This window comes from Gopherus evgoodei, chromosome 6 (genome assembly GCF_007399415.2).
Source record: "Gopherus evgoodei ecotype Sinaloan lineage chromosome 6, rGopEvg1_v1.p, whole genome shotgun sequence".
NCBI classification, from domain to species: Eukaryota; Metazoa; Chordata; order Testudines; family Testudinidae; genus Gopherus; species Gopherus evgoodei.
Window position 1 is genome coordinate 75,051,248 of NC_044327.1, and position 22,877 is coordinate 75,074,124.

The 22,877-nt window shown below is 40.1% G+C and overlaps 1 protein-coding gene across 1 annotated transcript in view; it reads left to right on the forward strand.

Moving 5' to 3' along the window:
* Positions 1-22,877, forward strand: part of ELL2 (elongation factor for RNA polymerase II 2) — a 59,214-nt gene that overhangs the window by 1,739 nt on the left and 34,598 nt on the right. The window contains 1 exon segment of the mRNA XM_030567630.1: positions 12,896-12,943. Within this exon segment, the coding sequence (XP_030423490.1) occupies positions 12,896-12,943 (48 nt within the window).

Below are 22,877 nucleotides of genomic sequence, written 5' to 3' on the forward strand. Positions count from 1 at the left end.
CCTCCTTCACAGTAAAGGCTGACTCAGACCTGGATTTCCCAGAACTGACCCCCAAAATGAGCCTTTCCCTATGACTAATAGCTGCTTCTCCTTCCTCCATAATAAACAGCTTACTCTAAAAGGGTGTTTGAGTGTGCCGTGCTCTGTCTCCTCTGATGTGCTGGCATCTTATATTTGTTTTAACGTGTTTGGGAACTTGCTTTCATCTTATGCTCTTACCATTTAGCAATGTCTAGCCAGCTTGGGTTCCTGTGCTACATAATTATACCACAGCTTGTCCTTTTTGCCTGTAAAACTGGCTTACTGTTGCCAATCCAGAGCAAGAATCAAACTTTGAATTGCCACTTGCCCTATATATGATTGGGGAATTGCGGCTATTACTATGGCATGAATAGTTGGGGTTTCTTTTTGTCTGGTGAGGGACATAATTCCTGCAACTCTATGTGTAAACCTTGCTTCCTTGAGTTTTATGCATTATTCACAGCCCCGGAATGAGTTCTGTCTGGGCAGGATTAAAATGGTCACTCATGCTCTGTAAACTTTTAAAGGGACAGCTATCCTTGCAAACCAGTGTCTTAAGAACACTTCCAGGTCTTAAATGAAGAACTTTAGAAATACTTATAATGCTCCATCTAGTGTCACTTCGTGAAGTAAGTTACAGCATTCTTCCTTATAACTGCTGACTAAATTGTTTGTTACCCGTATAAACTGTTTCTGAGCTTGGAAAGTCACAGCAGTATGTGGGAGGGCTGTAAAATCTATTGGCAGTCATTAAAGGGTTTAAAGCAAACTTGCACAATGCACATGTGCACTTAAGTGACTAAAGTTTTGTTGATATTTGAAGTTGCAACCATATTCCAAGTTGTTAAAATCATAAAGACAATTCAAGTAATAATTCAAAACCTTGTGGTAGTGAAAGAAGGAAACATTATTACCAGTCCATATCTCAGGTGAAGTGTGTACTTCTCAGATCAAATTTGACTGTAAGGAAAATATTTCAAATGTGGTTTTTAACTTCTAAACAAGTTACTTTTTAGAATTAAATTTGAATATAAAATATTAATTTTCATATGTATAAACTATACAGATGGTGTATAATGTTGTAATCTGAAATTGACACTTGCATGTTAGAACAGATGACATTTTGGGACAACTGCTGGCAACTGTAAAACTGCTTTCCTCACTGTAAGTGAATGCTTCTTGAATGAGGTTTAATTGCCTGGGACTTATAAAACTATTATGGTTAAATTATAACCTTATTTTTAAGTGATAATCAGTTTCTCAAATTCTTGTGGTCTCTCAAGAAATATACCTAGAAAAATATTTTTATCATTCTTCATTATTCTGCAGTTTAAAGGAAAATTGAAATATTAACAAAACAATGAAATTTTTGAAGAAAAATTAAATGTCTTCATAAGGACATGTTGCTGTTTTATTATCTTCATAACTGAGTGAGATTCTCTCTGGAAGCTGACTCTAGTTACAGTTTAATAGAGCAGGAATTGAAAATGAGAGAGGGTGGAATCTGTCACCATTTGAACAGATGGCACGTTAAAGAACTATAAAGCTGTTACATAATACTAATTTTGTTTCATAAACAAATTTCAAGTTGGTTTACTCAATGAAATTTCTAGTTTAAAAAAACTGACCAGTTTAAAGGATTAAATCCATTTAAATAATTTTATAACAACCCTGACATTTTTCTACCCAAGCAGTCATCTACATCAGACTGTCAATGACTGCTTACTGATTATTGAATTATATTTGAGATGCCCTTCAGTATTTTAGCAATTGATTAGAATATCTTTTTATATCACTACATTTTCTGGTTGGAGAAAAAAGGAGCCACTTTTCATAATCAACATCTAGATGGTCCCAGTTATGTCTTGCAATTCACACATCATTGAGATGGCTGGGGAATGAAGAGTTCTCACTCCTGCAGCTGCTATTTTTTTAGCTGGTAATACCTGTCTGTTAGCCTAGATAGATAGATAGATAGGTATCAGAACACTAGCTTAGTTTAGGAATGCGCTGTTTGCAGTAGGAAACTTTTTTTTTATTGAAAATTTAGAATTTGTATTGCATAGAATTGAGGAATGCTGTAAAATTCTATTCTCTTCACTCTGCCCTCCCTAATGTTACCAATTCTTGTTTTGAAGGGTTTCTGTGTAATACACAAGCAACATTTCAGAGGAGACATTAGTCAAACTTGCAGAGGTATGAGGAGAAGTCAGGGTCAAGTCCTAGTGAACCCGTCGCTGTAGTGTCTAGATATCATGTTAATATGGGGCAAAGCAGTATTGCACTTGTGTTTAATATTCAAATAGTTTACATAAAAAAGTGACTAAAAGCACCCTACCTGTCATAGCTATTAAACCAAAAGTTTTGCTTCCTTGCACATAAATTGATTTCTTAATGCAAGGATTCTTATATTTTGGTTTAAAAAAAAAAAACCAGTCAGGTCTGCAACAAAACTGTTAACTGAATCTCTCAGCATGGTTCATGTTGCAGGAAATCCTGATTCTTTACCTGTATGAAAATGTAGGAGATGGGGCCAGCAGTAATTTATGCTGGAAAGGTCCTAGAGCAATGTTTCCCAAACTTGGGATGCCGCTTGTTTAGGGAAAGCCCCTGGCGGGCGGTCCAGTTTGTTTACCTGCTGTGTCTGCAGGTCCGGCTGATTGCGGCTCCCACTGGCCGCAGTTCGATGCTCCAGGCCAATGGGAGCTGCTAGAAGTGGCGCGGGCCAAGGGACATACTGGCCACCGCTTCGAGCAACTCCCATTGGCCTGGAGCAGTGAACTGCGGCCAGTGGGAGCAGCGATCAGCCAAACCTGCGGACGTGGCAGGTAGACAACCGGCCCGGCCCGCCAGGGGCTTTCCCTAAACAAGCAGCATCCAAGTTTTGGAAACACTGTCCTAGAGCATATGGAGTGCCCTTTTTAACATTTTTATAAGGCCAAGTATATACACACTTTCTGGATAAAATCTTGCACTGTTGTACTATCGCATTTGGTAGCAATGGTGGGAGCACTAGAGTACACAGGCTCAGGTAACTGCTAGCATTCTACTGCTGTGTGTGGGGTTAGGCAACATGATAGTGAAAATGGCTGAGCCCTGTTCACACTAGTATTCCATTCAAAGGTAGAGCTGAATGGAATACGAGTTTGCTTTCCCATGCAAAAACAGAGTGAATGCTGCAGATTATTCTGGGTGCCTTTTAATGGAAAATCCTTGCGTTTTCAAAATCTGAAATGTAGTTATCGAATGGCAATGGCAATAGCTACTGGTCCTGACCAATGAGAGAACAGAGTTGAGAACATGGATTCCAAAAATATACTACCCTTAGATTGGTTTTACTCAAAAACTAAGTAGTCATTCAAGTTTCTCAGTTGCAGAGGCAGTGTAGCTAATAACACGAGTCCAGTATGTAATCTTATATTGTTTACACTTCGAGCTTACAGAACTCAAGCAGCTAATCATTTTAAAAAAATTCTAGGCAGTGTTTTTGCCCACGTGAGCTTTTGATTTCACTTGATTGGACAAATCACTTGAAAATGTACACTAAGGAGTAATCCTAGTTGTCAGGAATATGGACCAAAATTCCTATAGGTTGGTTTGATTGATGTGGTCCATGTTTCCTCAACTACATTCAACTCTTTAGTCTTCTCCAGTTTGGCCATTTTCTTTTAAAGACTTGTCAACATACAGAAGGTTTCATTATGTATCAAAATCTCCAATGTGCTTTTGTTCTCTCTGTTGAGTCAACTTGGTAGAAAACTGGTGGTACCTAATTAACCTTATTCAAGGGGTGGGAGATACCTGTGCATGGGGCATGTGAACAGACGAGGTCTCTGCCCAGAGGATCTCTTGAAAAACTAAACAGTAAACCTAGATGAGGACAAGTTTGTTAGTGGTTTTGCTTTCCTTGCAAAACTAGACATTGGGTAATTGAGTGGAGCAGTTCCACTACAGTTGTTTGTGACATTCTGCTACACAGGCTTGTATTCATTCTTACTTTAAATGTATGTTTAGCTGGAAACTACTTCCCCCCCCCCCCCGGGGTAAAATGTGACTGCAGAAATGTTTGAAAGACAGACAAAAGCTGCATTGTATTGCCATTTGATTTAACTTTTTACATTAAAGTGGTGATGCTCTGAATAAAGTCCCTCATAGCAGTATAGGAATGAAAAATCCTTCTAGAGGGGTTCTTCTCCCTGTGGTCACAAGCAGTGAGTTATACTCAGACTGCACTTAATACCTCCGTATTTTATTTCCTTGGTGATCTTTCTGTCTGTCTTGTTGCTATTGGTCACTTACGTTTAGTGCAAAGAATGTATTGCTTCTTTGTTTGAACACACAAACTACTGGATCATTTTACTTGGCAAGGGTGCTGCAAAGCAATAAAGCCTGAACCCTACTTAGGCTTCCACTTAGCAGCTGCAAGTCCACTAATTTAAGATTTGAACTTTGGGTCCTTCATGATCAGAAAGTCCTGGTGTCATATTAGAATTTGAGATTAATGCTGGGTAATTACTGCAGTGCAGAACTCTTTTGAAGGTTGGGATTGAGGGAAGAAAGCTTGCATTCTGAATGGTTCTGTCCTTTTATTAGATACATGTTATGGTCTCATTTGCTTATTCTGCTATTAGAAACTTGAAGTTCTTATGTGGCATTTTCCATTTGAAATAGGTAACCTAGTGTCCCTCAGTCAGCATTCCTTTGCTGTATTGAAAACTGGCTTATATTTCAAAATCTGTGAGCTTGTCTAAGAACATATGGCTATTGCGTTAACCTGCACCGTCACTACATTAGTATCTGACTCAATGCTTTGTAAGGAACCTTGATACATAACTTTTTACTTAGAATATTAAACTAAATTTTACTCCAGAAAATGAAACTATGAATTGTTTCCTCTAAATTTTCTTTGTACTGAGCAGGCCATTAACTCCACTGAGCACTACATTTTTGTCCCTGGGAAGGTGTTAGCTTGTATTTGTCACCCCTCCCACACAGAAGGTAGGGGTGTGTGTGTGTGGATGAGAGGTATGGTGTGGAGGGGGAGAAGATGGGAAGGGGGGGTTGCCCCAGGGCGACTCCTCTCTAGTATAACACACTAGTCTCTGTCCCTGCCATTTGCAGCCTTAGAAATTTGGCCAGGAGTCAGTTTAGGGGGGTGATGTCAGACACACCCACCCTCGGGCCAGGTTCTCCACTGCCTCTTAGTGGCAGCAGCAACTGCCACAACCCTGGAAATCAACTGCTGGGCAAGGGGGTGGAGTACAGGATTTGGCCCATTCAGACCAGAACCACTGCTGACCTGGGTTGGCAGTGGAGAGCCCAGGCAGCCCTCTCCCCTAAACTTCTGTGCATGGGGCATCCCAGAGCTTCTGCCCTCTCCCAGCTGTGCAAGCATGTCTGTGAGACCTCTGTCCTCCTGAAGTGCTTTCACTCCTCTCCTCTGCAGCGAGGAAGCAGGGCCTCATGCACCATGTGAAGGGGAGGGAGGGCAAGAAGCAGGTTCTTAAAGGGCCACACCACGTTCCTGCCAGGGCCACCCAGGCATAAGCAGCACTGGAAAAGATTGCCACATACCCATGCAGTTTGCCGGGAACATTAGTACAGACCAACATTAGGAATCTTACTACATAGGACCAGTTACATGTAAACTGTTCAGAGTACAGTGGATTGTTGAATTGTTAAATACTTGATATGGACCATAAATATATGCTGACTCAATATATTCATTCAAAGTGCACCTGAAGAACACATTAAATAGGCCATGTTTTGAGTTCTGCAGGCTTCAGTGAATGGGAAATTTCAACAAAATGCCACCAATTTGAGGTTGATCTTGACTAGCTACATGAATGTAAGAACTACCTGTATCTAGTCTCTGAGGATTTTACAGCAAGATAGCTAATAGCTATCCTGTTGTAAAAGAACCTTTTCTTTGGCAGTGAAGCAATGGCCAAAGACAAAACAGTCTAATTGTAACACAAACAAATAGGTTGAATTAATGACTAGGCTTCCCCAGAGTCTTTAATTTGATCTGTAACTTATGTGAAAACTACAAATTGCCTTATCTTCACTAGGGTTTTAACTGGAATTAAGAATACACTACTTCCTAGTAAAGACAAAGTCGCAGACATCTTTGCATCAATTACATTCTGGTCATGGTTTTTGAGGGTTGTTTAAATAAGGTGGCTTGGAGTATCTCAAGTGTTCACAAGACACCTAGCCCCATATCACTGGATAACAAACTTCCCAAGTTCCTTTGAGACTGTTTAACTCAGTGTGGAGGCAAGATCCTTGACAGCTTCACATAGTTCTGAATGAAGTCTTAAAATTAACTTTCATGTCAGCAAGACATTGCTTGGTGCATATGTTTAGCTACAAGGATGGAAATACGGCTAAGCAAAACTGGAACATGGTATAAGCAGAATTTCTATTAGCGTCATTCAAATTTTCTCTTGGTTTCATTCAATTTTTTTTCTTGTTGCTTGTTTCAAAGTGGTCAAAGTTAGGTGAACCAACTGAATTGTCTTCTGTATTAGGAAACTGGTAAATTTTTATTGTTTACCCTTGGTAGCTCTCTTTTTTGGCTTCCACAGTGAAACGTCAGGCCTATCAGACTAAGGGTATGTCTTCATTGCACAGTTAATCTAGACTTTTACCTGGGTTTTAGCCTGGTCCCCTATACAATCCACACACAAAAACCTCCAACGGGTTTGGAGGGGCATTAAGCTCAGGCTAGTTTGTGACTGGAGTATAAATAGAACATGAGCTCTAGTCTAACTCAAACTGGAATTTGCCGACTTTGAAGTTAGGATGCAGACAGTATCACTGCTGATATTCCTCCAATGCCCTTCCCATAATTCCTCCCAAAAGACAGACAAGTTTTCCCGCAATTAACTTGGAGAAAGAGCCCTATAGTGTCATCATAGAGAACCGTGGGATATGCCCCCAGAGTCACAGGTGGTGCAGGAAAGTAAGGCCATGGTAACAACATATAGGCTTTAGCCTTGCAAAAGCAACCGCATAGCAAACCTAGATGTTCAGATACCAGTGCCAATCACTAGGTTAACTGTGTTGTGAAGACATACCCTTAATTTGATTACTTGACTAAATTTACTACTTAAAAAGAGATACTGTGTCTGAGAAGTTAGTTTAAACTGCAAATGGTGGACTGTTTCATTTGTTGGAGAATAGGGAAACACAGTGCTATTAGGAGCAGCATAAGTTCCATCAACATGAAGGATTTTTTGGGCAATGCTTTGGCTGTAGCAGTGTTGCTAGCATTCACAAATTCAGAGTAATATAATAGTTAGTCCTGCAGCAGGAACTCTCACAATAATATGAAGAGCTCCTGCTTTCCCACAGTCTTTAGCCCTGTGCTTGTGGAAGCTCTCATCTTCCCTCCCGCAGCCACTACTATCCAGTCTTTTCCTCTGTTCCTATCCTATCACCCCAAACCCCACTGTGCCTCTTTTCCTCTGTTCCTATTCTGCCCTTCTCTCCCACCAACTCCTGTCTGTCACCCCTCATTCTCTGCACTTCTCAGCCTCTTTCCCCTCTCCTTCCCCCCACAACTTGAGTCAGGAAGCATGGAGGAGAAAGTTGTCTCAGTTCTTATGGCTAGCAGCCACTGAGGCAACAGGAGGAGCAATATCAGAGAAGTTGTGCTCAGTCCCTTGCAGTGTGGGTTGGGGCACGTCTCAGTTGTTTGTAGTGATGACAGATGAGTGGTCTGGCCAATATATTGGAGCTGTGTAGAGATGCGGTATGATCCTTGTGGATGGAATCTTCAGAAAATTAGTTACCAGCCTCTAACAAACTTCTGCTGAGCATATGAACTGCAGTTTTCAGAGACTTGTAACTTGGCCAAATTTTGGACTTATTGTCAATGATAGCAAAAGGTACATACCTGACACCAGGGTGACCCCTCCTACCAAATTTCAAATTCCTTCCACAAGACATGGAGCCCTAGAGGTTTCCAGTGAAATGGTTAAAAGGTGGTGTTGGGTTTTTTTTTTTAATAGAGTAAAGAATCTTTTGTTACCCTATCCCTGTACTTGGAAACATCTGAAATTTCCCAAATTCTGTCTGAACATACCTGGCATGGAATATTTCAGCTGAATGACTAAAGTTTTTGGCAAATTTGTAAGCAACTAGAAACAAGGCCTTATAGAAAGTGTTGAATAGCCATAACTACAGGCAATGCTACCAGCTCTACCTATAAGTATTTACTGACTGTATTATATTATATATTGTTTGGAAGAAATAAATGTAATTATCATACAATCTGATAACTTTAGATGGAAAATGTATGCAATTTTCAATCTGATATATCTTCTTGGAGGGGGATGAGGGTAAGGAAGTTGAATCAGACCAGGAAATATGATTTTATTTTTTAAAAAACTCATGATTTGCAGGGTCATGATTCAAGCTTTTTGATTTTTTGGTGTTGGCATTATTATGTAGACTGAGCATTAGTTGGCATGCCTTACTGCATTTTTTAGCACAAAAGCTACACTTTAACATCGTTGTCTAATTTAAAATTAAAACTTAAATTTCAGTAACTTTAAAAATTGCATGGGACTTCTCAACACGATTTGAGTATATTTTTTTGCCACTTTGTGTGTGTGAGACGGGCTACCTTTGTAGTATTTCTACAGTGAAGAGCTTATTTACTCTAGTTTATTGTATTTGAATCAATCCCAGAGTTTCCATTCATGTAGTGTTACGATGCCTAAAGTTTTTTAGGTTCTCTATTATAGCTTTTTCTGATTAAAATGAACCATTCTGTGTAGGCAGTTAAAACAGGGTGCCATTGAGCATCTTTTTAAACTATTTAAAATGTTCTGAATCAGAGTTAATGATTACATGTATTACCATAACACATGCCTCTTTGTTCTTTAGCAGGCATCCAGAGCTATTATAAGACAAAATTATATTGCCTTAGTTGTCTTTCTGTGAAATTTTGCTGCTGCTCAACTATATTCAAGCACCTCCTCTCAATTTTTTAAGTTTGTTATATTCTGATCTAAGGAAACCAAGAAACTATAGACTTTTTATGATGCAATATGTAAATGTAAACTTATGGAACACTTGAATGGGCCTTAACACAGTTTTAAAATGAGTTATTTTTGGCTGTTTTAACTTTAACTTCATGACTTTTTAGTTCCAATAATTAAGAGAAACTTCAAACAAGACCTCTAGTTTTACAAATTAACAGACACTTCACTGCCCTACTCCTCGTCTCACAAAATGCTACCTAAGCCTACGTCCAAACTACAGCTTTAAATCAATATAGTAAAATCGATTTTATAAAACAGGTTTTATAAAATCGATTTACGCGTCCACACTAGGAACATTACTTCGGTGGTGTGCGGTCCATGGTCCCAGGGTACCATCGATTTCCGGAGTGGTGCACTCTTGGGTAGCTCAGTAAAAGAATAGGACCGATAACTTTGATATCCGTCCACACTAACCCTAAATCGATTAGTAATATCGATTTTAGGGTTACTCCTTTCGTTTAGCTGGAGTACAGAAATCGATTTTAAGACCCCTTAAAATCGATTTTAAGTGCACTTGTAGTGTGGACAGGTTACCAGCGTTAAATTGATTTAACGCTGTTTAAATCAATTTAACGCTGTAGTGGCCTAAGTTGTCTCTAACTACTCTTTCAGGACAAATCTGATATGGACTTTCTGTGTTCAGTCCTTGTTTTGGAATTCTTTGTTTATGGTTTTAAGTCATGTTCCTAACACATTGTTGTAAACTTCAGTAAGTGTCAATTAAAAGAATGATGAAAGACCTCTTTCCTTTTATGTTGGGTACCTGCTTCTCTTTGGGTTTTGACATGCAAGAACAGCATGTTTCTACAGTCATATAGTCCCAGTCAGTTTAGTCCCCTCAGTACTAAATTGTTGAGCATGATTTGCACTTAGCTTCTTACTGTATGTTAGCTAAATATCCAGCAGGGAGTGACAGACATTTTTTTAAAAAACCCTTCTTTTCTTATTCTGGGTGAGGTTGCTGTGTTGCTGAGTTCAGTTAACCCTTTTAGATCCATTTAATAATATATGTAGGGTCCTAACAAATTCACAGCCATGAAAAATGCATCACAGGCCATAAAATCTGGCTCTCCTCCTGTGAAATCTGGTCTTTTGTGTGCTTTTAACCCTATACTATGCAGATTTATGGGGGATACTAGCATTCTCAAATTGGGGATCTTGCCCAAAAGAGTTACAGGGGGGTCGCACTATTGCCACCCTTACTTCTGCGCTGCCTTCAGAGCTGGGTGGCTGGAAAGTGGCAACTGCTGACTGAGGGCCCAGTTCCGCAGGCAGCAGCACAGAAGTAAGAGTGGCACTATCATATCAGGCCATCCTTACTTCTGCACTGCTGCCTGGCAGCAGCTCTGCCTTCAGAGATGAGCTCCCAGCCAGCTGCTGTTCTCTAGTTGTCCAGCTCTGAAGGCAGCGCTGCCACCAGCAGCAGCACAGAAGTAAGGGTAACAGTACCACAGCCCCCTCTACAAAGTTACCTTGCAACCTCTCCCTCACCCTACTCTTTTTGGACTCCTACAATTACAACACTGTGACATTTCAGATTAAATAGCTGAAATCATGAAATTCACAATTTTAAATTCCTATGACCCTGAAAAGTTGACCAAAAATGGACCATGATTTGGTAGGGCCCGAAATAGATGTAATCTAGGAGATCCTCATTACGTTGTACTTTGACTAAATTAATATAATTGAAGGATAATTTAATGTAACTATACAGCGGTCGGCAACCTTTCAGAAGTGGTGTGCCAAGTCTTCATTTATTCACGTTAATCTAAGGTTTTCCGTGCCGTAATACATTTCAACATTTTTTAGGTTTCTCTCTATAAGTCTATATCAACTATACCTAAACTACTATGTAGGTAAAATAAACAAGGTTTTCAAAATGTTTAAGAAGCTTCATTCAAAATTAAATTAAAATGCTGATCTTAAGCCGCCGGCCTGCTCAGCCCACTCCTGGCCTGGGGTTCTGTTCCACTAGGCCGGCAGCGTTCTGAGCGGGGCCTGCAGCCGGTACCCCAGGTTAGCAGCTGGCTGAACGGGGCCGACAGCTGGCAAGGGCCGGCAGCCAGAACCCCAGACCGGCGGCAGGCTGAGCGGGGCCAGCACCCCCAGACCAGCAGCGGGCTGAGCTGCTCAGCCCACTGCTGGTCTGGGGTTCTAGTCTGCTGGCTCCTGCAGCTGTGGTCCCGGCTGCTGGCCCTGCTCAGCCCGCTGCCAGTCTGGGGTTCTGGCTACCATCTTGCTTGCCAGTTGGGGTCCAGCTGCCAGCCCCGCTCAGCCTGGGGTCCCATCCCTGCCCACGTAGAGTGGTACCTAGCTTCTCCCTGGTTCTGGCCCATTCTCTTCCTCCTCTCTCTGCACTGATCTGAGGGTGGGGGTGCACTGCGCACAGGGTTGGGAGTGAAGGAGTGGGCTGGGGGTTGAGGTGCAGGGTCTGGCCAGGAGTTAGAATGAGGGAGGGGGTTCAGGGTTGGGGCAGGAGGTTTGGGTATGGAGTGCTTACCTGGGCAACTCCCATTTGGTGCAAGGGATGCAGGTGGGAATGTGGGGGGTGTGTGTGCAGGAGCTCCCATTTGGTGCTCAGAGTGGGGATGTGGGGGGTGCAAGAGTCAGGGCATGGGCTGTGGGTGGGCTGGGTATGTGTGGAGGGTGCAGGAATCAGGGATGGGGTCATGAGGGGGATGCAGGGGGCCGGGGCGCAAGGGGGTGCAGCGGTCAGGGCAGAGGGCTGGGGGGGCTGGCTGGGATCAGGGGGGTGCTCCCAGCCCCCTGCCCTGAGCCGCTCACAGCAAGAGGCTGGAGGGATACGCCCTGCTCCTACCTCCCTTCCCCGAGTCCTTACAGGACTGAGCAGCGAAGGCGCTGGGGCTGCTCTTTTCCCCTCCCTCACAAGGGCCATCAGTGGCAGGGGGGAAGAGGAGGCGGGGCTCGACCCAGCATGCTGGGGGAAGAGGCAGGGGATGGGGAAGCTTGGCTGCCTGCAGAGCCTGCCGTACAGCAGCAGCCAGCAGGACCTAGCTTGCTTCTACCCCCACCAGAGAGAGCAGGGGGGCGGAGAAGAGTGGACTGGGTCGGGCAGCCTTTTTAATGGCACGTTGCTGCCTGCCGGGGTCCGGCTCAGCCCGCTGCCGGCGTTTGGCAGCAGGCTGAGCGGGACCCCGGCAGGCATCAGCGTGGCATTAAAATCGGCTTGCATGCCGTCTCTGGCACGTGTGCCATAGGTTGCCGACCCCTGAACTATAAATTGGTTTTAAACCATGTAACCTATGTCTGTGCAGTTCAATGACCAGCTCAACATATGGAAGAATGTTAGGTTACATTTGACAAAGCAAATAGCTCTGAAGGGAAAGTTGGATCTATGCTGAAAATCTTGAAAAATTATTAATGCGTGTTAAACTTTTGCTTAGTTTCTAAATGGTATTATGGCATATATAGCTATTTACAGATTATGGAACAGTTTTCTACATCTTCATCAAACTTGTATAAATTTAGAAATACACTAGGTTTGGAGTACTAAACAAACTTGGTACAATATACAGTATTTCTCTTACCTAAAGGTTGAGGTTTTCATTTTATTGATTACTCTTCTATTTTCATTTAAGGATTGAAGTTCAAGGTCAAATGTATTTACATTTCTTCAGATTATAGAACATTTATTAAAATGTAGCTTTTATCTTATCTTTGTCTCTTGTTACTAAAAGGTATACAGCTTTGCAAATGTCTGTTTATATTATTTTGTAATAGCAAACCCTGTTCTGGGTTGGAATTGTGAAGTTGATTATAAGATTAATGAGTTTTTCACTTTCTTTAATTTTTTATAGAATTGTATTCCTTCTCGACCCTCAATCCAATTTCAAGGACTCCAAGGGGTAAGTTGTTTTAGTTTAATTTTAATTTTAATTTGGCAGATAATGCTGTAAATAAAGCTTAGTTCTTACTTGCACATCTGCCTTTTTTTCTTCTAGAAGTGTTCATAATTAAGAAACAACTAATGCAATAAGTAACAACTAATGTATATCTCACAAATAGTTTCATAATTAAGAAACAACTAATGCAATAAGTAACAACTAATGTATATCTCACAAATAGTTCAGAAAAGATTACCTCCTCAGTAAACTCCTTTTCCTTTAAATAGATTTAGATATTTGGCATGTGTTTTCCCTTAAACCCTAAACACGAAGGAGAGAGTTAACTTTTATTATAAATCAGCAGTTTAAATAGAATATTAGTGGAATTCAGAACAAATCACAATGTAGTCCACTTGAGAACAGTGTAGGCAGTTCTTAAACTATTGTTTCTGAGCTATCACTGATATGAGCTCTTCTTGGAAGTCTGTAAAATAGAACGTTTTTGGAGCCAGCTAGTGAAGGGCTGAGCTGAGGATGGGAGTGGAAATGGAGTCTATGAAAGGATTCTTCTCTTATGAAGTGGTCCATTTAAATGAAACCGAGTGAGACTTAATGCAGGAGACAAACTTGAGTACAGGTTATGATTTCCAGAAATACTAACATGCAGTGAAAGCATTTTAGATGATTTTCTTAAGGTGGACAGTAACCAGCCTCTATGGAAATAGATTGTTTTATAAACAGACAGACACACACAATGGAAAACATTTCATAAATTTGTAGTTTACAGCAGGCTCAGAGCTTTTTTTTTGGACTTCATGCCAATATAGTTAATGACTTATAGTGTTTTAAATTCTAAACTTAATTGCCTGTTCACTCCCTCAGCCCCTCTTCCATTGTCTGTTTCCATTTGTGCAGAAGCTAATGTGACAGATGTTTACTTGTTCTTATGCACTACTGAGATTGTTCTTAATTGCTGCAAAGAAGCAGTAGCAAGGTTTATGAAGTTACTAAACTGGTGATACATTTAACGCTAACACTTAAAATCTGTATGGAGTGTTGTGGCCATGTTGGTCCCAGAATATTAGAGAGAGAAAGAGAGTATCCTTTATTGGACCAATTTCTGTTGGTGGAAGAGATGCTTTTGAGCTTACACCAAGCTCTTCTTAAAATCTGGGTATTTATCACAATATGTCAGATACTGAATTTTTTATATAGGTGAAGTTCTTAACGTGTAATCTGTAACTGATTCTAAGACCATTTTCCTACTTTACTGCCTAAACAGTTTTAATGTCAGAAGACATTAATGTATATTTTAGTTTTTTATTAATCAAGGACAGTGTTTTGGAGGCCTCTTCCCCTTCCCCTTAAGAGACCTTTGCAGTACACTGGAGGAAAAATGTGTGTTCTGTGTACTGAATGCTACTAAATTCCAGAGTCATGTTAAATACATGTAGTACTTATTAGTATAACACCATTAATGCATTCTCTTCCACGTGCAACAGAACAATAAAATACACTTAGAGGAAGGTAAATGTTTACATAACTGTTCTAGTCCTTCAAGGTATCCTTATTTTTTTAATGAATGTAATTTGGTGCTAGTATTTTCTGTTCATGAGGATACACTTACATTGTGAGGCATTACTAATAAAGCATCAGTTTTGTTTTAAGGATATTCTGGTAGTTATTTCAAAATGTATTTCAGCAAAGTGGTTTTTGAAAACTTCCCAATCCTCTACACCTTTTTGTTTTTTTAGAAGGATTTAGCAGTGTTGTTCAGAATCTTTCAGCGTTTGTTTTTGTCAAATTCCATTTTAAGTCAGCAAAAGCACTGATTGATTTGCAGTTGTTAGACTTCTAAAGTTGAACTGACACTTAAGTAAATATAAAAAATATTAATATCCAAAGATCACTAATCTGTAATGAGATGTAAACATTCTTAACAAATATTAACACTGTAGTTCAAAATGAACTCATCTGTCACTTAATTGTTCTGTGACTGGAATTCCATACTTGGGATTTTCTTTCCATTGGTGTGGTTGATGCCAGAGCTAACATCTAAAACAGAATAAAGAATGCAGCTGTTAAAATACCTCAGCTGTTTGTTTTGGGAAAAATTTGCACAAGATCCTGGGCTTCTCAGAAAAAAAGCACTTCAGGTGATCATTATAAAAGTATTTGTAATAAGTTCTTAATGTGTATTTTGTTGTTGACTTAGGATCTGAAAGTTTCCTATGTTTGCTCTAGCAAGCATTAAAAGATGTTACATGGAGATACCCTTATGAAAGGGGTGGTATTTTAGTTTAGTATTACTGTTCATACAATAACAGAATAGAAGATGTAAAAATGGTCTTAGTTGTAGGTATCTACCCCTCTCCCCCCAAAACTAAATGCTTTAGACCAGAGTGTGGCAAAACTGCAGCTTGTGAGCCACTGCTTCTCTTCTACAGTTAACTGCAGCTCGCAGAGCCTCTCATTCCCCACACCTATTCTCTGCCTACCAGATTGTTTGGGGCAGAGGGGAGCCCAGGGTTTTATCCCCGCAGGGATGGGGGTACTGGGGCTCAGTACTTTAGCACCACTCGAGTGCTGATGCCTCCCCCCTGTAGGACAGAAGCTCTGAGCCCTGGTGCACTCTTCCTGCAGGCCTAAAGCCCCTACCCCTACCAGCCCATCAAGTAAAACGGAGAATGGAGGAGATGTGGGGGGCTCCAGGAAATACTTCAAAAGAAGTTAAGCTCTGATGAACCCGATACTGTGAGAATGAGATAGAAAGAAAAGCTTGCACGTGTACCTTTATATCAGGAAATTGCATCATTCTGTATTCAGATGTTGTGCTGTGTGGTCCTCGTGTGCTTGCGATCTCCTTTAATTCCACAGAATACATACTGCATTTACTGTTCATAAGTCACAGCTGAATAGTTTTAGATTGAAGTGTTAACCCTATGTTAATTTCATGGATGGCAATGAACTCTTCAAATTGTAAGAAGTGCAAGTATGAAGAAGAAAACTGAAGTTTTAAACTAGAATAGGAGAGAGATTTTTGCATTCACTGTTAAAGATGGCAAACCCTTGTGTTATCTGCAATGCATCGTTCACTCACTACAAAGCGAACAATTTGAAATGTCACTATGAAATGTATCACAGTAACTTTTTTCATCTGAATGCCCTCCGAATCAGAATTAGGTATAATTTTTATGCGGCTAGCTTGTTTTTCCTTAAACAGTCAACAGACCCTGTTTTTGGCATTCGGTAAGGAGCTGACACAACGACCTGAGCTAGTTTTGTTATGTCATTGGATATCACTAGTGCAAAATGTCCATATTGTGATGAGGAATTTAAGAATATTGCAGAAGTGGTTGCAATTTTACATCCAAGTAACACAAAACTTCAATGACTAATAAAGCAAATTCCAACTTTCAGGCCACACTATAAAGAGGCATGTCTCCTAGATCAGTGCTGATATTGCAGCAAGATGCGAAACAATCTAAAGAATTCTCTATCAGACTAGCTATCGAACAATCCACAGATATACAAGATAAACCACAACTAGTGATATTTGTACACTGTTTCCATGGATGTAATTGTGAAAGGAAAATGTTGGATTTGGTGTTGCTAAAAGAAACAGCTCCACGGTGTTGACAGAATGCTTTTGACAAAGCAATGACAAATGTTGATGTACCACAGGATAACTTGTCCATTTTCCAATTGATGGAGCACCTTCAGTGGCGGGGGGAAAAGTAGACCTTATCGGACTCTTGAAAGTGATCCAGATTTCTGGAGTTTATACCTGTTAATTGCATCATCTATTGTGAATATCTCAGACAGATACTTCAAGTATGAAAATGTTTTATGAAAACGGTCCTAACAGTTGTCAATTTCATCTGCTCAAATGGGGGAAAAAAATTAATCAAAGAGCTGGGTTTGAAGACCAACCTAACCATGTCTCTTTCTAGTGTACTGTGAGGTGGTTATCAATCAGCAATGTGTTAAATAGGTTTGTGGAACTGTTGGAGGCTATCGGTTCTTTCCTTGAAGAAAAGGAAAGGGGAAGTCCTGTCCACAAATGGGGATGAGAAATGCATGCAGGATCAAATTTAAGGGAGAAAGCCATTGTAACTGATTATTTTCCTCGGATTACTTTCAGTTTAATTATAAAACTGGACTTGTCCACATTCTGGCCAGTGAAGGGAACCTTTCAACTTGCTAGAAAGCTTATGTATTTCCTTGATTATAAAGTTCATACAGTCACCTAGATGCCATGGCAATGAGTGCCCTCTAAGTACTTGTAATAAGTGGGATATTATAAGGATGGTCATTTAGAAAATAGTTTACTTTTGAGATAACATAGCATGACTGCCATGCTAATATCTTGCCATAATAGGCTGTACAACAACTAGTTAATTTTATATAAATGTAAAATACAGCATACTTTATAGACACGTCACACTAATTTAGGAGCAGTCTGGAATATGATAAACATTACATAACCTTTGTCTAGCTGATAGAGGTTTAAATCAGATCTAATGGCTGGAAGATGACGCTAGACAAATATGGACTAGAAATAAGGTACACATTTTACAGTGAGGGGTAATTAACCATTGCAATAATTTACCAAGTTCTGTGGTGTGTTCTTAACCACTGGCAATTTTTAAACCAAGATGAATGTTAGAAATGATATACTCTCGTTCTCTAATGAATTCCTGTTCGAAGTCCTGTGTATGAGGATCACAATGGTCCCTTCTGTCCTTAATCTAGGAACCAAAAAGAATAAGACCCACTCATTATATCACCTGCTTTCTTTCCTAGTTTCAAAACGGTGCCCTAACACTAGAATCTGAGGGGATATACTTCTCTTTTCTGTGCAGCCATAGTCCCCACCAAAATGTCAGCTCAAGAGCAGAACTTGATTGCACTGAGGGAGTCTAGAGCCCACAGTAATTGGAGAAAGTACAGCAACTTCTAGTCACTCTCCTAATACAAAATAACAATCCATTATATTAAAAGATGGCAAATTCAGAGCTGATAATGGAAAATCCTTTTTCATACATAACACAAAATTAGCCTGTAAATCTGATTGCCATAAAATATCATTGATGCTGAGAGTTTAGGAAAATTTGAAAAAGCATTGATCAGTAAATGGATAAGAATTTCTAGAGTTGCTATAGTAAATGTTAACGTGTACATACAAGTGTTTTGTCACGGATGTAAACATTCGTACATCAGGGTATGACTGACTCCTTACTAGTAGAAATTAGGAGAGAACTTTCCTTGGAGGCAGGTTGTTTCCGAACTGCCTAATGCATGGTTTCTTGCACCTTCCTCTGGAGCAGCTGGTACTGACCACTGTCAAACAGGATACTAGATTAGATGGACCACTGGTCTGATCTAGTAAAGCAATTCTTATATACAGAGAAAGCAGCCACAATGCACAAATGATGCTAAGACTATGTGGAAAGAAGTTGAGAGTTGCTGTCCCAAGTCACAAAGACTAGCTGTACGCATAACTTGAGGGTTCAGAGTAAAAATTTCTTAAGAAATATCAATAATCCACATCTCTTATGCCATTGTGATCTAGGCTTCTAAGAAGTTATGCTTCTTTTGATCTCCTGTGATAGTGAGTACTCCTAACTATTGTCATCATTCCCCTTGTTACGGTATTGTTCAGTAAGATGACTAAAAGGAGGGTCTGCTCATTATCCTCTATACCCTCTGGTTTCGTCTACATTTTAAAACACTCCTGCCTTTCCAAGGCAAGTCTAACTCTCGCAGCACTGCATTGTGCTAAGGGATCACACGCTTTCTGTAGGATGATCTTATGGCATACACCAGGGGCTCCTTGCATTCCTCCGTTCCACCACACAAGCTCCTTGTGTGCCACTCTCCCATCCCTCTCTATTTCTAAAAGGACTTAAGTCATGCAGAGAAAATAGATTTGCTTCTTTAAACCAAGGAACTCAGTCCTCCAATTCAACACTTCCTGTAGGTGAGAGTAAATAGGGGATTTATTTAATTGGTATGGTGAATCTCCATACAAATGCAGACTGAATCTTACCATCCTATCTCCTCTGCCTTGCCTAAATTGCACACTTTAGGAGTGGGTGGTGCTAGAAACAGTTTACTGTCACTGCTACCTAATTCAGTGTGGACTTCTCCATTTTTATGTTCACAGTTGCATTTCACTTCCTATATAAATCCCATCACCTCCAGAAAAATACAAACTCTTTCATATCTGGTAAACTATAAAGATCCAAATTCAGCACTCGTTAATGTTTAATACCCTGGAGCTGGCCACCTCTGCATATTCTTCTTCTGTTAATCCAAGTAATACAAAATTTTTGGTCTAAAATAGTTGCTATTCTAGTAATCCCTGAATGTTTAGACACACCTTCTTTAATCAGCCCAAGATTCTTTTACCTTCCACAGTTACTCCACTGGTTAACTAGGTGTTCGTTAAGAGGGATTTAGCTAAACAGAAAGACAAGGGGAAGGGAGACTCGGAGCAATGGGGAAAAAGCAGGTGAAAAAAGAGAAGGAAAGCAGGAGAGGTGTGGAATGAGGCTAGAGTAAAGAGGCTGGGGGCTTATCTACACTTAAAGCTGCTGTGGCATGTCAGTGAAGATACTACCTAGATAATCCACCTCCCTAAGAGGCTCTGTCTGCACTGGGAGTTAGGTTGGTATAACTGCATCGCTCAGGAGTGTGGATTTTCCACTTACCTGAGCAACATAGGTTATACCAGCATAAGTTGCTAATGTAGACCAAGCCTGAGACAGGGTTCGAGGGAGTTGAAGCAAACAGCCAATCGGCACAGGGCAGAAAAAGTCCCGTCAGAATTTTAGAAAATGTGTCCATTGGTCCCAGCTGAAGGTGCCTCTGCAGCTGCTGTGCTTCAGTCTCTGGTTGGCTCTTCCATGTAGTCTTTCCAAAACATCATATAGCTAAGGGGAGGGGATGCACTAAATGAGGGTAAAATGGGTGTGTCCCTTATATAGTTCAGTCCCAAAATAGGGTAGGCCCAATTTTACCTCTTCTCTCATACCCCAGTGCAGCAGTATCTGCTTAAGCTGCTTCTGTATTTACATGCATTGTCTAGGCAAATTTCCTGGCTTTCCAGCATTTGGTGCTGTTGGGCACAGTTCAGCTGATAATGTACGTTACAGGAGATGAACTGAGAGAAACACTTAGACTAGGTCTTGTCAGTAGGCTTGGGTTCAGTGTGGAAGAGAAGTGGAGTTACTTGCCTGGAGGGGGCGGCAGTGGCAGCAGCTGGAAAACAAAGGCTGAATTTCCTGCTCCAAGTGTTAGAAATTGTACAAGGAGAGCAAAGAGTCATGAGAGATCTCCTCTGGCACTTTGATGGAGGCACAATCTCTGTGAGGAGTAGCAGTTGCACATTACATTGTACACTGTACATCATGGTAACTGAAGGAATTTTCCATGCTTTGGAATACCTGTTTATTGAAAACAATAGGAAGGAAGATATATCCCACTTATAAATTTGTGGGGATGAGAGGAAATGATGCAGGAGGAAAAAATAAAGGCTCTGATCTCCCACACTAGTATTTATTTGCTGGGAAAGTGTCAGATTAAATAACTCTCCCTTGAAGAGACCCACCTGTTAAAGTATGAACTGGAGAGGCGAGAACAGTAGTGGAGAGGTAAACAGTTAATTTCACTGTGCCTATATCTACACTAGGGGGGAAAAGGGTGTTTAAAAACATGTTAGCTAACTTGTATATAAATACTGCTTTTCCTAGTCTAGACAAGACCTTGATGATTGTGTGGAATATACATCCAGAGACTTTGCAGAGCTTTCCAATATTTTATTGCCTTTTTGGGGGACTGGGAACTGGTAAGGACAAAGTAGGCCTAATGAAGTACTGAGGCAAGGATTTCATTGTTTTCAGAAGGAGGTAAAGAGAATATATTTTGCTGGTTGTACCACCTTGGATCTATGCTTTCTGGCATATGGAGATACAGTACTTGCTAATTTGGAAATCTGTGCGAATGAGATGTAAGGGGAATATGACAACATTCTTTTAAAATGCATTGCATACTATCTAAATGGATGCTTTTTATTGTAAAAAAGAGTAATCAGAGATGGGTATATACAGTAGCCTTTCAATAGAGCTTAAAACTAAAAAAACATATTGCTTCCTGATAGCCAGGAATAGAAAATGCAAGCTATTCCTGCTAACAGCAGTGTTGACTGAAGAATTCTTAAATTATGGCTCTCTGACCTTCTGCTAAGTGTACATCAAATAGGAAAAACAAACATTATAAATGTCCAAAAGTTTATCTTGAGTTGAAACATTGCACTTTCATTCTGATTACCCAGAAGTCCTTGACTTGTGCGTGGAAGTTCTCTGAGGATTATTTAATTTTAGTTTTTAAAGAAAGCACGACTAATAAAAAAGATGTATAAAGTTTGTTTTATCTGAGGGTACAAAGGCAGAGAAGATTTTTGAAGTTATAAAAAGATAAATATAACATTTGGGGTACCAGATCCCAGACAGGAAAGTCAGAAGGGAATTGGAAGTGAGGAAGGTGAGGTGGTACCCTCTAAAGAGCCTGGCGGTATGACAAAAAAGAGGCATCTGGGAATGCTTCTTAGAGATATGGAAGTCAACTGTATGTTTAAGGGTTGAGTAGAAGGAGCTAGAGTGGCATTTCAGAGTCAAGTGACACCTGAGCTAATCCAAAGGGTTGTCTTGGGCACCTGCTCTGCCTAATGGTGTCCCATTAGGCTTTATTCTCTCTCCCAGCTTTTTCAATGGCTACATGAAGCCGTTGGGAGAGCTAGTGAGACAACATGGATTGAAGTGTCAGCACTACATGGATAACACCCAATTCTGTATAGTCTCTATGTCTGAAAATACTACTTCTAAGCTTTTCTTGCTAAGATCATCATGTGGATGAAGAGAAGCTGGCTGACAGTTAATGTGGATGAGACTGAAGTAATGCTAGTGAGATGAGAGAAGCAACCTAATGAACAACTCCTGCATAACTGTCCTTTCTAGTAAATGCATCAACCTTCAAACTGTAATAGAAGGAATGGATAAATATGTCATCTTGATGTTGTCTTCTGTACTATCCACAGTAACTATTTTGGAATATTAAGTATGTAAATGCTTTTACTATGTAATGTAGTGCTTCCACCAGGCATTTTTTAAGACTGTCAATTAAAATTAAGATGTATACACTTTCAAAGTAAACTTGAAGCATATGTGACTGCAGTCATCTGCTTTGATCTATTTAATTGGTATTGGGGAAATACTCTCGAAGTATAATTTTAAATGGAAGGAAGATACCCATCAATGGAGTGTTTGGAGAAAGCCAAAGCAGTCTGCAAAGTACATGGAGGCTTACTCTTTAGTGGGTCAAAATCTCAACAGAATTTCATACAGAATTATCAATCATGCAAGGGACACATACATGAAAATTAGCTGCATTTTTAAATATTTTCAGGTACCATGCCTGCATCTGAACTCTGCCAATTCTTGTGGGTTTACAATCAGTCTTCAAAACGTGAAAAAAAACATACAAATGTGAAATAATGAAACTGACTCGATACAATGCTGTCAGATACACACAGTAAACTTGGGGAAATATTTTTATTTCAGTTATAGTAATTAGTGAACAATAGTAGGCTGAAAAAAAAATCTGCATAGTAATATTTTTAGTGTTCTATAGTAACCTTGCAGACTCCTAAGATAAATCTGTGATACAGGATCAAAAATGGCCTCTACAATAGGTCTTTTTATGGCTGATGTTTTATTATTAATCTCCCAATTGGGAAGATAAACTGTTATAACAGGTTCAGACATATAATCTAAGATTTGTATTTGCTAATTAAACTACTTCACTTAAATCCTTTCTCTTACTGTATAGTGTTTTTATTGAATGGGACAAGTACACGTTTTGAGTTTAAATAGCTGAGTAGTGTGCAGGTTTA